Here is a 16,126-nt window from a genome sequence, read left to right as displayed (position 1 = left end):
AAACATTCTCCCACCTCCTAAAACCAATTAAGTCAATACATCCTGAAATATGTAAGCAAATGAATAGTCAACATGCAGCAATGCAGAATATTTTGTCCATTTATATAGCCTTTGTATTTCGTATGACAAAGATTTCTGTGAAACTATTCTTAAACTAACCTGGTCAAATGAAATATATATCTGTTTAGTATATCTTCTGTCAACAAGGATTAACATATACTAAATTGCATGGTATGGTATTATTATGACTGTTTGCTTGGAGGACATCTTGGTAGATTCTTTGTATTCCTGTAGGAAAGCAAACTTAATGGCAGTTCTGCAAATGCATTATTAATATCATTTGCATTTGCTCTTTTTAGAAAGAGAGTTTTGGGAGTTATGTAATAAATGTAATATGATGAGACCAAAACGTTCCCATCACTGCAGTCGTTGTGGACACTGTGTTCGGAAAATGGATCATCATTGTCCGTGGTAAGATAACCTTTCCATACTAGTCAAAGAAGCAGAAGTAAATGTTTCTTTCTAAATTAATTACTGTCTGGTTCATTGTGCTTTTCTAGAATTTACATAGCATATTTATTGTTATAAGAAGATCAGGAACTAAATTGGTGACTTTAGGTTTTTGGATTTTAAGTCTGGTTTTTTATATGATCTGTGTAAGAGCACAGTTTGGTCAGATTTAGAGATATATTTGTAAGTGCTCATATGTTGCCTTTATTTTAGGAGGGCAACCTTCTTCCCTATGTATCTAGTAGGCCGCAAAGTATATATAGGTTTTGATTACAAAAGAGAAACCTAATATAGTACAGAATCTTTTCCCTCTCTTGTAGCAAGAAATCATGTTAGATGGAGAACTATAGAAAGTTATTTATGTGTCAATGTCAAAATTTGCCATTATTTATATGTACAAGAGAAAGCATTCCTCCATGTATTTACTTATTTATTTTGGAATTTACATTCGCCCTCTCTTCTAAAACTCAGGGGGGATTTCAGTAGTATAAAATATAAATGTACATGGGCAGGGGTTTATTTGGGGTAACTATGCTGCCTACAGTCTCTACCAGTAATGATAAACAAGGTGGAAGAAGGTGGAGGAGAACACTGCTGAAAGTTCTTTCTTTTGCCCTGTCCCTTTCACCTTTTATGAGATGTAATAGTTCATGTTTACAGTCTAGAAACCATTGTTGCCATTGCATGTGTTTATACCATTTTCTGCAGGATTAATAACTGTGTTGGCGAAGACAATCACTGGCTGTTTTTGCAATTGTGCTTCTACACACAACTCCTCAGTTCCTATACGCTACTACTTGATTTCTGCCACTGTTACTACCTTGAACCGCTAAAAAAACTTAATTGGGTAAGAATTTTCTACTTCCAAAGACAGTGTAAATGCTGATAATTTTCACTGTATTACAATGCATTTTAACAATGATACTTGAAGCACGTTTTTTGCCTGTCGAATCCTAGTATAGAGGTGATTTTTTAAAGGCTTCCAATGACATAGTAAAGAAGAAGTTGGCAAATTAGTAAGAGTGAACATTTTGCTCCTAGAAAAAGAAAAATGACCAAATTGTAATGAAGTTGCTACAAAATCAACTATATAAGAAAATTTCAAATTCAGCAGTATTCAGTAATAGTCTCATTGCAACATCACCTCCTGTAGTGGTTACAGGTATACAGTTGTGGCACTGATGTTTTAGTAATCTAAACTCAACAGACTTACATGTTCACACCAGGGATGATAAATTATTAAACAAAGAAAAAAAGAGACTTAATAAGAGTATTCCAAATATTTGAAGTTTTGATCATTTTGAATATGACTATGTCAAACATAAATACTGATAGGAATGTGAATTATGATATGCTTTACGCATAGTGGAGAATGAGGTGATACAGTGCTGAAATAGTGGGATAAATTGCACCAGACTTCAGGTGGTGGATTCAAGTTGTGAATGAACTTTTGCTTAAAACTTCTCTGCAAATAGAGAACCAGCATATCTGAGGAAATGATTCTGTTTCCTCTCTTTGCATGATTTAGTGGTTTTCTATTTTGCATATGGAGAGCATTCTGGAATGTGAATCACTACCTGCTGTCTGATATGCTGCCTATTCTATGCCTCTTATATTTATTTATTTAAAACATTTTTTGCTGCTTTTCCATCCAACTTAGGGTCCCCAATGGAGCAGACAGTCTAAACAATGCTTACAGTACAGACCAAAATATAAAAACTATTCAAAACAAATAAAACAAACACAGAGACCCACAAACAGGGAGGGTGATCCAAGAGAGTTAGTGTGGTCACATCAAGTAAAACAAAAAAGTCCTTGTTGGATCAAAGTCGGAGGGAGACAGATCACTCACCTGGAGAGTGAGTACTAGAGTTTTGGCACCATATCTGAGAAGACCCTTTCTGGAGTTGCCACCTATTTAGTCTTGGGTGGTAGGATCACCAAACCCAGGTCCTCTGAAGATGGCCAGAGGAGTCAGGTGAAGTAGGCAGTATAATCAGGCTTGGTAAATTAGTTTTTTGATTATATTTATTGGCTACTTTTGCCTCTCAAAGCAGCTTATAACAAATTAAAGTACAGTTTGCAATAAAGACATACAATTTAAATATAAAGAAAAAAAACCCTACAGTGTAAAATGTATATTTGGGCTGGGTCAGAAGCGAACAGACCAGCTGCCCTTTTGACTCTTATCATTTGATGTATGCTTCCTGGCAACACCTGAGATATATACCTGAGACAGGAGGAGTAAACAGAAGCACAGATGAGATGTGGTAGCTGGCAGCAGTCTTCCTCCCAACCCCTTTTCCTTCAGGACTGTTTCTTAGTTTGTTGGAATGAAAGTTGTATTAAAAATATTTTTCAATGAGGTTACATATAGAATGCTTTTTCGTAAAACATTTATGCAGGAACTTGATAAAAATACCTTCCTTTGATCCACAATGTTCTTGGTATGCAATAATAAACAACTATGTAATTATTTTTATCTGAATGTTGAAATGATTCATCTAGACATTACATTTGGATTATTATTGAGAGACAGAAGCATGTAATGCCAGATTTTATTATATGTTGATTAAAGGGCCGAGATGACGGACTTAAAATTCTTTTTCTGATAAGGCATTTCAGAAATTAGGGCGTTGGCGTTCAGTGCTGTTTGCATTTTGCTAATGATTTGATTCAGATGATTTCATAGTCACATTCTTTAAAAAAAATTCATCTGCAGAATTGGTAGTAGGCTTAGAAAATATAAAATTAAATTAAATTTGCTTGGGAATTCAGCCAGAATTAAAGCTTCAGAGATGACATCAGAGAACCATTTGTGTGATTTCTGACTGTTTTGCTAAGGATTTGATATCCCTTAAGTGTGTGCCACACAATCACTCATTCTGCCCTTTAGCAATGAAGAATAGAAACAGAAAACAAAATCCTTTAAAGTTTTAGTCAGAAATTGTGTTATAGAAACTCGGGACTGAAGCTCAGTTCATTTGACATTTCACACTGTTGCTATATTTTGCCATTTTTTGTTTTTTAATGTCTTGATCTTAAATATTCACATTGCATTTCCTGCATGCAATGCCAGGCTAACTTCTCTGTGGTACTAACAACACTGTGAGAATATGCGCTGGTGAAACTGCCATTACTACTCCATGCCTTTGCTGGCTGCCACCGTACCTTGAGTTAGGCTTTGAAACAAAAATGAAGAAACATTAATTTATTTTGATATGTGCAGATATTTGCATATCTATTTTAGAATATAAATATAAACACATTCCATAGCTAGACTAAGATTGTCTCTGCATTTAATATGGTTTTATATAAAGGTGTAATTTTTAAAAGCCCAATTAAAAATTAATTTTAAAAATCTATCTTGATTTTTTTTAAGTCCACATCCACTCGATGTTCTATATTGGATTATGTTCATAACTGGTCTATTATAAAGACTTCTGCTATCTTTTTTGGAAAATAAGATTCTGTTTAAGTGAAATGGGTAATTACTTGAAAAACCCCATCAGGAATAGTCACATGGATGCCCTTTGAAAGCAGACTATTAAAAAGTTATGATCTTGAGCTATATTCCCTTGTTTGTTTGATTGAAAGTATTTTGTCTGTTTGTCCAGTAGGAGGAGCAGTATTACTTTGAGAGTTCCCTGGAAACTGAGTAAAGTCATTAAGATATTATAAATTTTATTTGCTGACCTCTACCAAAAGCATTACTTATTTCATATCCATAAGCAACAGAGTACCTCAGCCTCACTTCGGTTACAGTGCCTGAAAAATAGATTGTTTTGATTAGGTTTTTTTTGTGTAAACAATTCAGAGTGGCAGATAGTACAGGTTTCCTTTAAAACAGGGGTAGTCAAACTGCGGCCGTCCAGATGTACAGTTCCCATGAGCCCCTGCCAGCGAACATCTGGAGGGCCGCAGTTTGACTACCCCTGCTTTAAGGTTTTTAGGAGGCAGTGAGAGAGTTTGATTGTTTAAAACAGTGATCCCCAACCTTTTTATCACCAGGGACCACTCAACGCTTGACAATTTTACTGAGGCCCGGTGGGGGGGGGGTAGTTTACTCCTCTACTTTCAACCACTGCCCTAACGCTCTCTGATCGCTATGGTAATGTTTAAACATACCTTCAAAATAAGATACAGACACGCCACAACAATGAACATAAGGAACATTTTATTTTCATGGAAATTTTAACTCATGACAATGACAAATGAATGGGAACCCTGAGCTTGTTTCTCTTCAACGAGATAGTCCCATCTGGGAGTGATGGGAGACAATGACACCCGAAGTGTGTTGTAAAGGGCCGGGGGGGGGATGAAGTAAAGGGCTGGGGGGGAAGAAGAAGGCGTCCTTCGCTGCCCACCTCCAGTTAGTTGATGGACCACATGTGGTCTGCAGCCCACAGGTTGGGGATCGCTAGTTTAAAAGTACAATACTTCAGCATACAATGATTCCATATTTTAAATTCACTGGCAGCTCTAGTGTATAGCTCCATGAATTATTCAGAATCAGTCTCAGAAAACTGTGTGGGATAAAAGGACAACCAGTGTTGAGACCATGTGATAAGCATGATTGCCTGTCTGCCTAAGAAGGTGCTGGTGCTTATTCTCCCATGGGTTACATCTGGGAAGTAGGTGATACTGCTTTTTGTTAAGTCATGGGGACAAGTTTCATACATGCTCATCCTTGTTTGAATGGCCTTCCTGAATTGTTGACAAACATGAAATATTTCTCCTACTTTGGTGATGGTCTTCATGTGATGAAAAGTTCATCTATGCAAAAGTTCTCTCTGTACAAGAGAAGGACAAAACAAGACAGGAAGAACTGGATTTATTTCAAAATCATCCTTTGCAATCTAGAGACTCTAATTCTGAAAGGATAACCATTAAGACTGTTGCCCTAAAAATAAACAGGAGTCGGGGGGGGGGGGGAAGGTTACATAGAAATAAAAAGTACCTACCAAATATAGATATAGATATATAAATCTTGTTTTAATTGGCACTGCAAGAGCTAAACTGTCTATTGGAATTGTACTTGCCTGTTTGAGATCCTTTCTACATTTTTGTTTACACAAAAAAAAACTAAAGTTTTTCTATTTCCTTTTGTTTATAGGAACTCTTTGTATTTAGACATGAACTTGCTCTAATAAGAATATCTACCTTCATGGGTTTAATAATGCTGGTTGGAATTAGTGGACTCTTTTATACTCAGTTAATCGGTGTATTCAATGTGAGTATTTTACTCTTTGAAATAACCTTTTCATGCATGCATTGTTTAAATACTTTGTAATGGGGTGGGGATTAGACCATTTTCTGCCAGGCACAGATTGAAAGAAAGGCAAAATCAAAAAGTGGAAGAAGAGGAAAGGGAAAACCATAGATGTACACTCACTTTACATAGTGGCAGAACTAGTGTAACATCAGAAGTGCATGATTGGGAGACCTCTATACATGCAAAAAAGTATAAGAAAGAAGCAGCACAATGAGTATGGGGACCTTTGGGTGGAGTAAGGAAAGGAATGAAGATGGGAGGTGGAGAAATATGTGATTGGAAGCACTTTGTGTGTGTGTGTGTGTGTGTGTGTGTGTGTATACACACACACACACACATATGATTAAGAGTGTAAAATATGAAGCAATATGAAGAACCATAAAGTGGAGAAATCTTGTCATAATCAATGGGTGACATTAAACAAGTAGCAGTATGGAACAACAAAGATGATAATTAGCACAGTATTGAAATAATGGCTAAAAGGAGGCAAAGATGGTATTGAGATGTATTTATGTGGAAATTTGACTCTAAAATTGATGAATGAACAAGAATGCAGAATATTTATAGTCTTGTGAAGATATAAGATGCATTCATATAAGATTTCACCATATCCTGAAAAGATTATGAAAACTGAAATTAAACAGAATGCATGACTTGCAGTCTGGAGATATTGTGTTGGATCAGAACTGTTTGAATGAAAACTTGGATCTGAAGCATGCTCTGCTGCCTGGGGGTGGGAGGACTTATACACTTTCTCTCGTCTTCCTGAGAGCCCTTGTGCCACTTGGTATTTTGTTCAGAAATGTCCCTGAATCAACACTGTAGAAGTCTGAACTCATTATGTTTGTGCATTTCTGCCTGATTCAACATAAAATCCACTGAAAATCTACAGACCTTCACTGTTATGTAGAGAATATTTTACATATCTTTGTTTATTCATGTCAATATTCTCTATATATAACAATGAATGTAGATTTTCAGTAGATTTTATATTACCATGCCAAACAAACAAATACAATAGCATATATAAAAATGAAATTATAGTAAACATATTGATCATGACACAGTATGCCATGGACACAACTGAAGTGCACAAGAAATTTCCATAAGCTCAATAAATTTTGTTTTCTCCTACTTCCCACCTGTATGCTCAAATGACATCTCTTATATCTTCTCAGATGGTAACATAAATCTGTGGTTAATCTTCTGCACGTTCTATACACACACTGAACGAGATCATGTCCATTATACTAGGAACAGGCTGTGACTCAGCAGTAAAGCTGTGCAATCCCTGGCATATCTAATGGAAAGGATTGGATTGTAGACAATATAAAATACTTCTTCCTAAGACCATTAGCTGTTGCCTATCTGCATAGAGGATACAAAACTAATACCTTTTGCTATTCATATAACCCTCTTCAACAGTTATTTTCCTAATTCAGTGTCCATTTGTTTCATTTAAAACATGGTATGATGAACTGTGGACCTAGAGGTCATGTGTTGTTATAATTGCCCCCATCTTATTAGCATTTATGTGGCCTTTTTTGTTTCATTTTTGTTTTGGGGACTTGCTTGTGCTTATGGCAGCTGTCCCCAACCTCCAGTCTGGGGACTGGTCCTGGTCCATGGTTCACTCGGTACCGGGCCACGGCTCCTCCTTGTCCTCCTCCCCGGCTGCTGCCTTGGGGCCTGCCTTGCCACTCTGCTGCCAGCTCACCTTTGGTGCTCTCTGGCGGCCACTATGGCTGGGGCTCCCCCTCGGCGTGGCACTGCGCAGCTGCTGCTGGCAGCGCCCCCCCAGTGGGGGGGGGAGGGAGATAAGAAAGGGGGGAGGATGATAAGAATGAGAGTGAAATATGCAGAGAGCCAGTGTAGTGTACTGGTTACAGAATTAGTCTTGAGTCTGGAAGACCCAGTCTCAACTTCCCACTCCACCATAAAAGCTTGCTGGGTGATCTGTTGACCCACAACACCACCATGAAAACTCACCCAGCCCAGGTGGGCTGAAGATTCGGGCAAGGAGGCTCAGACATCTGGTATGCTAAGCACAGGCTAGAGGAGGAAATGTGGGTGATTGCTGGCCCAGTGATCACAATGGTGCAGTGCCCAGTGACTGGCTTGACCCAGTGAGCAGCTGCATGGTGGGTCTGGAGGGAAGTGCCTGCCCACTTAGTACCTGCATAAGCATGACCATGGATTTTGGTATGGGGGGAGGAGAAGACTCATGGGAGGTGAACCTGTCAGACCCTAGATTTTGAATAAATTCTGAGCCATATTTCTGTATACTATACTCAAGACAAATTTAACACTTGCTAGGTTTCATTTGCTCTTTTTGAGTACAGACCATATGGATGTCATTACAACTACAAGTTTATACAGTCACAGACCAGAATGCAGATAAAACTTTTAAACTTTTAGACAGCACAAAAATGTTCAATGAACTTAGGTAAAAGGATGTGGTGATATCTTGCTTTGCTATTTGGAATGAAACTCGAGGCTTTTCATCCTTGAGTAATTCTTTGGACCAATCTGCTCCAGTTTGGTATGGCTTCCTATCCAGAAGTGTCTGGATAAGTTTGCTGTGGTAGCAATCTGAGTTTTGGAAATGACAGGGCAGAAATTCTTCCTCCTTTTTGCAAGACATCACCTAACTATAGAAATAGCCATATAGCAACAAGCAGCAGAGGGATCCTATAGCTAAGTCACCTTGCAGAAATGATCAAATTATCACAAAATGCTGCTTTGCTTTCATTTTATTTCAACATTTTTTGTTCTAAGGTATTTTCAAAATAAGAAACATCTAATTACAAAACACAGATATGACCAAGAATCAAACCAGTTCGAGCCCAGAAGGCAGTCAACAAAATACAACCAGATAAAGTAGTATATCTTGAACAGCTTCGCTGTATTATATAAAAAGCTAAGGCCTAGGTGGGCAAAGAGTGGGTGGGGCAAGTCCAATTTGGTCCAAAGACTGGACTGACCTTGGACTTTGGGACTAATAGGGAGGTGTCAAAGCCCACCTTCCCAGTCCGGCCAGGGGACTGGGATGCATGTGAGGGGGAAGAGCTTTCCCTTAAGCCTAACTTCTTGGAGATGAGCTGTACTTTCAGGGAATTCATCTGTATTGAATGTTTGAATATTGGACAAAGATCTAGCTGATGGGTTTAAATCCCTGCAGTGCCATGGATGCTCACTGGGTGACTTTGAGCCAGTCATTGAGCCAGTCATTGTCTCTCAGCCAGCCAGGGAAGATAAAGTGGGAGGAGGGTTCCTATTTGGGTAAAAAGTAGGGTATTAATGGTGCTTCAAAAGAAGATAAAGACACATATTCAACATAATTTACTATTTGTATTTATGTAGGGTATTTATATATTGCCTCTTCAGTATTCTGCTCAAGGAGAATTACAATTAAAATCTCAATATTAAAAACACATTTATTTATTTAATCATATTTATATAACGCCCTCCCTGAAGGCTCAGGGCGGTTTACATAGAACTGAAACTATACATGGAACCATACATATAATAACTATAACATTCATATTATTAACTGATAATTACAGATAAATAGAAGCCTATTATATAAAACCATGGACTCCAGTGAATTTATAATTGAGTAACTTTGTTTAAGATTACATTGTGATTCCACCTTCTTTCAATTAATCTAACAATCTGAAGTATTATACAGGTGGGTATCCATACTGGTCTGAAGCAGCAAAACAAAGTTTGAGTACAGTGCCACGTTTAAGATCAGCTAAATTCATGGTAGAGTTTTTGTGTGCAACACTTGCAATTAGCACACGAAAGCATATACCTTGAGCCTGAAGTAAGTGATACTTCTAATATAAATAGCAGACATGTATTTAAAATCCTAGGTTATGTAATCACTCTCAGATTGCGGTTTGACTTGTCAGTAGTTTTGAAGACTGCTAGTGTTCTGAGAGAAGAAGTTTTTGTTACAAAACTTTGCATGGGGTTGTTATTTGGTTGGACACTTGTCTGGAGCGCTTTAGTTTTTCTTTCTCTCTACAAATGGAAAATCCAGCTTTCCAGTGGCTGCTGGAAGGTAACAGGATAATCACTTAAGCAATGATCCTCTGATGTCATTGTGGGAGGCCAGTAAAAGCGGATTAACTGTGACCCAGATAAAATAATTAGAAATTACTTGGACACTTACAACAAACTGATCTACTAATCTCATTTCCAAAGTTAAAAAAAGTCTGTCTCTCAACATAACACTACCAGATGTTTCAGTCAAACTGCATCCTTTGAAGAGACTAATCTGAAGCCTAATTTTAAGGATTACCTTTGGTTGTTTTTTATTTAAAATTCTAAACAGGATGCATTTTCATTTTTCCATATGTTCTTCCAAATGATTAACAGAGCTAAAAGTTTTTTTTTTTAAAGAATTTTATCTCAGTCTCCAACATGTCACTTAATAAAAGACAAAACATATTACACTGGTGACATATTTTGATGTTCATACTGTTTACAATGAAATTAGAGTTTCTCCATCTGCTGAAATGTTTCTTGGTACATTCTTATACCTTTGTTTAATTGGTATATGATGCCTCCCATTCCATTTCCCTCCATCCAAGGCAAGATTTTCCCCTCCATTTTTCTTTCCCGTTTACAGACTGAGCCATCCTAGTAACATCTTTTCTTCTTTGCTGAAGAACTCTGGCTGTCCCATTCGTCATAGTATGATATTTTAGCTGCTGGTTCAGCCCAGGAATTATCAGGAGCCCAATTTAACTTAAATGGGCACTCAGGGTGTTTTGAAATTCAAAAATAACAAAATATGTTGTATAACTGAGGGGAAAAGTCAGGTGAAGCTGATGGCTGAAATTTACAAGGTAAGAGTGATACATGCACAGATTAGATCTTATGTTTCAGGCTAATGAGAGTTTCTTAAGCTTTTCACAGTGTCTTAAATATACATGTTGAGAGGCTTTTGTTTCCCAAAAACATCAGTACATTTTCTTTGAGTATTCTCTCTTTTGGTTTCCAGAAGGCAGGTACACGCTCTCCAGTACCCAGATAACCTCTTTTGAAATGCCAGTACTCATGTTGACACTTAAACTGACTTTTAGCGTTTCCAAAGGCAGTTTCTAATCAGACCAGACCAGGGATCTCTTTACCCTTCATTTTTTACTGGGTAGGGAAATTCTCCTCTCACTAGAAGTTCTAGTCCCTTTCTCGGACCCAAATGGAAATCTTTCTTGTCAACTTCCTCCAGTTCTCCTGTCTGTTTTAAACTGCTCTCAGGTAGTGCTGAATTCTGAAACGGTCAGTATTCAAGTCTTTTCAAGTAAAGCTGAAATCAAACGCTGTTCTCCTCAGAATCGGTTCAGAAGTCATTTCCTGTTAATCATATCTCTTGAAACAGCCCATCTCTCATGGATCTCTGTTTCTGTGAAGGATTAACCCTTCACAGACCTTTATCAGTTTATACAGTACATATAAGCTTTTAAAAGTGCAGCCTGTCACAAGGTACTTTCAAATATCCTTATCTAAGCCTGCGCTGACATTATTAATTCAATTAATATGACAAGGATTTTATGTTAATTATATTTCTAAAAATTACACAATGTTGTGATGGTGTTGTTGAACATAGATGATGATCAGTTGAGTAGGGCAATAGAGTATTTCTTTATTTCTTCTAGTGTTTTGTGAAGGAAAATAAATATATAACCAACAAATTTTGAAAGTCCTTATTTATATTGACCACTCTTGTAAATTCTCACTAATTCTTAATACAGTGTAATGTTTTAATTTCTTTTATGTTTTATTGTAAATGTAGATTTATACTTCCTTTGTTTGAATATTGGAGATTGGTCATTTTGTTGTATTTTTAAAAAATGAAAACTACATTGGTTAACCATTTGGAGTTCTTTGTGATCTACTATAAAAACAAAATATAAATTATTTAAATTGGAAGCAAATATTCAACATTTGAGACACAGAGCAAGATACTTTGCAAATTTTGTATTGAAGGAACAGAAGTTCAACAGTTGCAGTGTACACAAGTATTGTAACATTTTATTCTGCTCACAAGAGGTTCTTGTGATAGTCTTCACACAAGATAGCCTTCACACAGAGGAGTTTCATGTGGACATGATATTGTTATAAAGGAAAAACCACAGTGTTTAGTTTGGGGGTATGGAAAAATCGATCCAAGCTGCTAATGGGCTAGGTCCAAACTACATTTTCCATTAATGGAAATGGTGGGGTAATTTCCACCAGTTTTCTCTTATTGTTGCAGACTCCCAGTTTGCTGCTCATGGATGAATTATGCACAGGGCAGAAAGGTTGCAGTGGCAGGGCAGCAGGGCTAATCCCTGATAGTGCATGATGGTGTTACCATCCTAGCCACCTCCCAGCCCTGGCCTGACGCAGTGCCCTGGATGGCCTGCATTAAGCAAACGCAGATACTTCCACGTTCCCTGTGATGCCGCGGTCACCATCCATGGCCCTTCCAGTCTGGCCCTGCACATAATGGAAGAGTCGGGGCTTTGGGTCCGGCTCCCCCCCCCTCAACCTATGGTGTCCCTGTAGGGACACCAAATGCCCCTGTCAGCTTTGCATAGCCACCAAGCTGAACGGGCATCCACCCCAACAATGGTGGGAGAGTGGCATGCTGCTGCGGTGAGGCCCCATGGCCCCTGCTCTCCCCACCACTGCTGCCGCCATGCAAAATGCTGGGCTCTTCCAGCCCTGGTGTTTTGCATGCATGCACACTACATAGGGGCACTCCACATGCGTTGTGGGATTCTGTCCCCCATAGTACTCAAGAAGCGGTGGGGCATGCCACCCAGCCACAAGGACCCAGCAGCAGCCCAGCACGGCAGCCCAGTCACAGTGTTTCTAAGGCATTCCTATCCCCCAGATCAGCATTTCAGAGAGATTGGTGGACTGCATGGAGCGGAGGGCAAGAATGTTCTGTTCCTCTGACAAAAGTGCCCTGAATGAGCAGAAACCTTAGGTTGGAACCAACCCACTAGCTGCAGCTGATGATTTTAACAACAAATAGACTGATTTTTAGAAAGCTCTCTTTCTATAAGTCTCATTAATCATACTTGCATTTACTGAATGTTTTAGTAATAGATTGCCATTTTCTTTATTAGTCTTCTTGGTAGCATGGTGTAATTATAAAGTTAAATGTATGTCACAAATAGTATTTATTTAGTTTATTTAAAACATTTTCATGCTACCTTTCTACCAGGTCAGGATCCATAAGGCAGCAAACATGACAAAATTAATACAAAATAATTAAAATGCTTTTGTATGCTTTGTGACTACGATATAACATTCTTTAAAGTAGAAATTATGAAGGATATCAGTTTTCTATAAAACATAATTGTAATGGAGATGTGTAATTTAAGAAATCCCAACCCTAATATATTACAGTATTATCTACTCTGTCATAGGCCTGATCTGGACAACCCAGTCTAACCTGATCTCATCAGATCTTAGAAGCTAAGCAGGCTGGGCCTTGGTTAGTATTTGTATGGGAGACCACCAAGTCCAGGGTCACGATACAGAGACAGGCAATGGTAAACCACCTCTGAACATGTCTTTCCTTGAAAACCCCATGGGATCACCATACGTTAGCTGCTACTTGATTACAAAAAACATACTCACATTCCAAAACAAACATTTTCATATAGAAACATTGGCTCACAAGCTGATGCCTTTGTAATCTAAAATGCTTTTCATCTCAACAAATAAGTATCTTATTTTCCTGTTATAATTAAGTAAAATATTTTAATCATATTTTTAATCGGATAATCTATTAAGTACTGTTTTGATTAGTTTCATAATGAGGGCTTTATTTGTGTTTCCCCCCTTCAAACATGCTTGAAATGTAATCAAAGGCAATATTAATCCTTGTAATTAAGCTTTAGAAAAGCAGCAATCACAATCGGGTTGGGATGTCAGTGTTATTCTAAGACAGTCATTGTTTGTACCTGTGTATATGAAAATACAAAATAATTGTGCCCTATATCATTTTTGTGCGGAATTCTCATATTGGATAGGCACTCTGTCATTATTTAACATGGAATGATAAGACCCATCTTGTCTTTAATGGAGTCTTTTCTCCTATTTTCCCCTGAGCATCTTTTTGAATAAAGGTATTTCCAGCATTTACACATTGGATTTATATCTCACTTTGCCTCAGAACGATGAAGGATCATTCAACTTTGAATGATTTGACAACTTTTAAATTTTTCTCTAGAAGTAATGGGAAATGTGATTTTGAGGATTGATGGTTTTATGAATAAAGCTGACAACCAAAATTGTATCCTGATCATGAAATAGAAGTGATTTGGTTTCTTACATATATAGAACACTGCTAAAATCTGCTGTCTGTGTATTTAAAATGCATATAACATGCCCATGGAGCAAAACAGCCTTCAATTTTAAATGGCCTGCATATGGCATCACTGTAGTTTAGATAAATCTTTCTCAACTTTTTTACCGTTGAGAAATCCCTGAAACATTTTTCAGACTTCAAGAAACCCCAGAAGTGGTGTGATCATGCAGAATATAGTTGGGAAGCATAGCTGTGTACATGCCCAACCAGGGCCCTTTCCCCTTCCCACCCCCTCCAGACCCATCATTGGCTATTTTGGGAGAGGGGAGTCAGCAAGACCATATATGGTCATATCACCTGATTATTTTAAAATATATATTTGTTAATTAATTAACTCTCACCAATTCAGGAAATCCTTCCAAGGTCATCAAGAAAGGCTGGTTTAGATATATTTATATTTGTTCTTTAACTCTCAAACACAGGCAATATTTTCAGCTGGGTAACTATGTTAGTCTACAATAGAAGAGCAAGATTTGAGTCCAGTAGTTCTTGCAACATGATTTTCAGGGCATCAGTTTTCAAGAGTCAGGTCCATTCCACACAGCATTAGTGTTGCTGAAGTCTTACCATTGTGTAATGCTATTTTTTTAACATTCCGCATGATGTCGTACATAATCTGCAACACTCCTGCAACACTCCTGCAAAAGTTGCTTCATTGTAGCACCCCTAAAAAAACCCGCTAGACTCTTGAGAACAACCTGCAACACATCCGAAAAAGACATGTGCGTTCTCAATATAGCGGTAGCAAGAATGTCCCTCCCTAACCTCTTGCACCTGAGCTTCCGGTGTTGCGATCACCATTTCCCCCCCCCCCCTTAAACAGGCTAAAGCAACGAATGAGCAATGCTTCGGCTGAAATCTCTCCACAAACAATTATCTGTAAAGTTTCCAAACACAATACAGCCCCCTGTTTGACACTGCCTGTAATTTCGGCCAGAAGGGCGGATTCTTTTTTTTAACTTTAAGAGCGTGTAAACAATTAAGCGCCAGCTCCTATGCCAGTGAAAAAGGTCTTTCTGATACATTAAATGAACAAATATGTGTTGCTACAAGTGTTTTGGGGTTTTTAAAAACAGTTTTTAAAGGGAAGCATGAACACAACAGTTCATTGGCTGCTAGGTTTGATTGACGGCCAGGGGTGGGAGGAAGCACGGAATAATATCACCTCCTTTGTTGCGATTCCAGCAAGCCCGGAAACTTGTGCGTTACGAGAACATCACTAGTGGGAGAGCCTTTTTTCCGAGAAAGATGGCTGTGTGCGTTACCGAGACCTGCCGCTATTAATTGCAGTGCTTTTCAATAGCAATCAGAATTAGCTACATTGACGGTTGTGCAGAATGGCCCTGTGTGCTCTCCTTATCAGTGATGTCATCTCGATCTAGGATTGTGTTATGCATATTAAAATATTCAAGTGAGTGTCCTGTATACACTAAAGCTTCTATGACCTTTAATACCTGAGGCAGCGATGCTCATGAGCACGACATGTGGACAGGCAAGCTCAGATGTGCTTAAAGTTTTATAAGGGAGGATGTCTGGCAAATATCAATCTTAATAGAACTGCTTAATAACAATTCCTTAACTGGTTGATGTGTAACTGGATATTCTTTATGTTTTCTTTGCGTATTTATAGGTTGTTTTCTACACTGAACTTTTCCCGCTCATGCTTGTTGAAGCATTTACCTGTCCAGAACTCTTAATTTTAATTCACTTGGATTCAAAGCTTTTAGCTTATTGCTGATACTTCTGCAAAAGACATCACTTAAGACAGTGGTCCGCAAGCTTTCGCCCACTGCGGACCGCTGCGGCGTAGTGGGGGGAGAGGGCAGCCCTGGGGCCTGCGTACGCGCGGCAGCCCCAGCACAGACGTGCATGCGCGGCAATCCGCGCATGCGCGTTTGTGCTGCCGCCATGCCGGCGGCCGCGGCTCCCCCTCCCAGCCCCCAGCAAATCGGCCACTAAAG

At 38.4% G+C, this 16,126-nt stretch overlaps 1 protein-coding gene across 7 annotated transcripts in view; it reads left to right on the top strand.

The window, feature by feature from the left end:
- Positions 1–16,126, top strand: part of ZDHHC21 (zDHHC palmitoyltransferase 21) — a 45,555-nt gene that overhangs the window by 11,656 nt on the left and 17,773 nt on the right. For all 7 annotated transcript variants that reach the window (XR_013232600.1, XM_077345081.1, XM_077345083.1 and 4 more), the window contains 3 exons: positions 360–471; positions 1,219–1,357; positions 5,627–5,743. Coding sequence is in view for 6 of the 7 variants with exons in the window: in XM_077345081.1 (XP_077201196.1) it covers positions 360–471; positions 1,219–1,357; positions 5,627–5,743 (368 nt within the window). In the remaining variant the exon portion in view is untranslated. The remainder of the gene's footprint in view (positions 1–359; positions 472–1,218; positions 1,358–5,626; positions 5,744–16,126) is intronic.

This window comes from Paroedura picta, chromosome 7 (assembly GCF_049243985.1).
Source record: "Paroedura picta isolate Pp20150507F chromosome 7, Ppicta_v3.0, whole genome shotgun sequence".
In the NCBI taxonomy this organism is placed as follows: domain Eukaryota; kingdom Metazoa; phylum Chordata; class Lepidosauria; order Squamata; family Gekkonidae; genus Paroedura; species Paroedura picta.
Note: the sequence above shows the minus strand (reverse complement) of the source record. Positions and strands in the feature narration are given on the sequence as shown.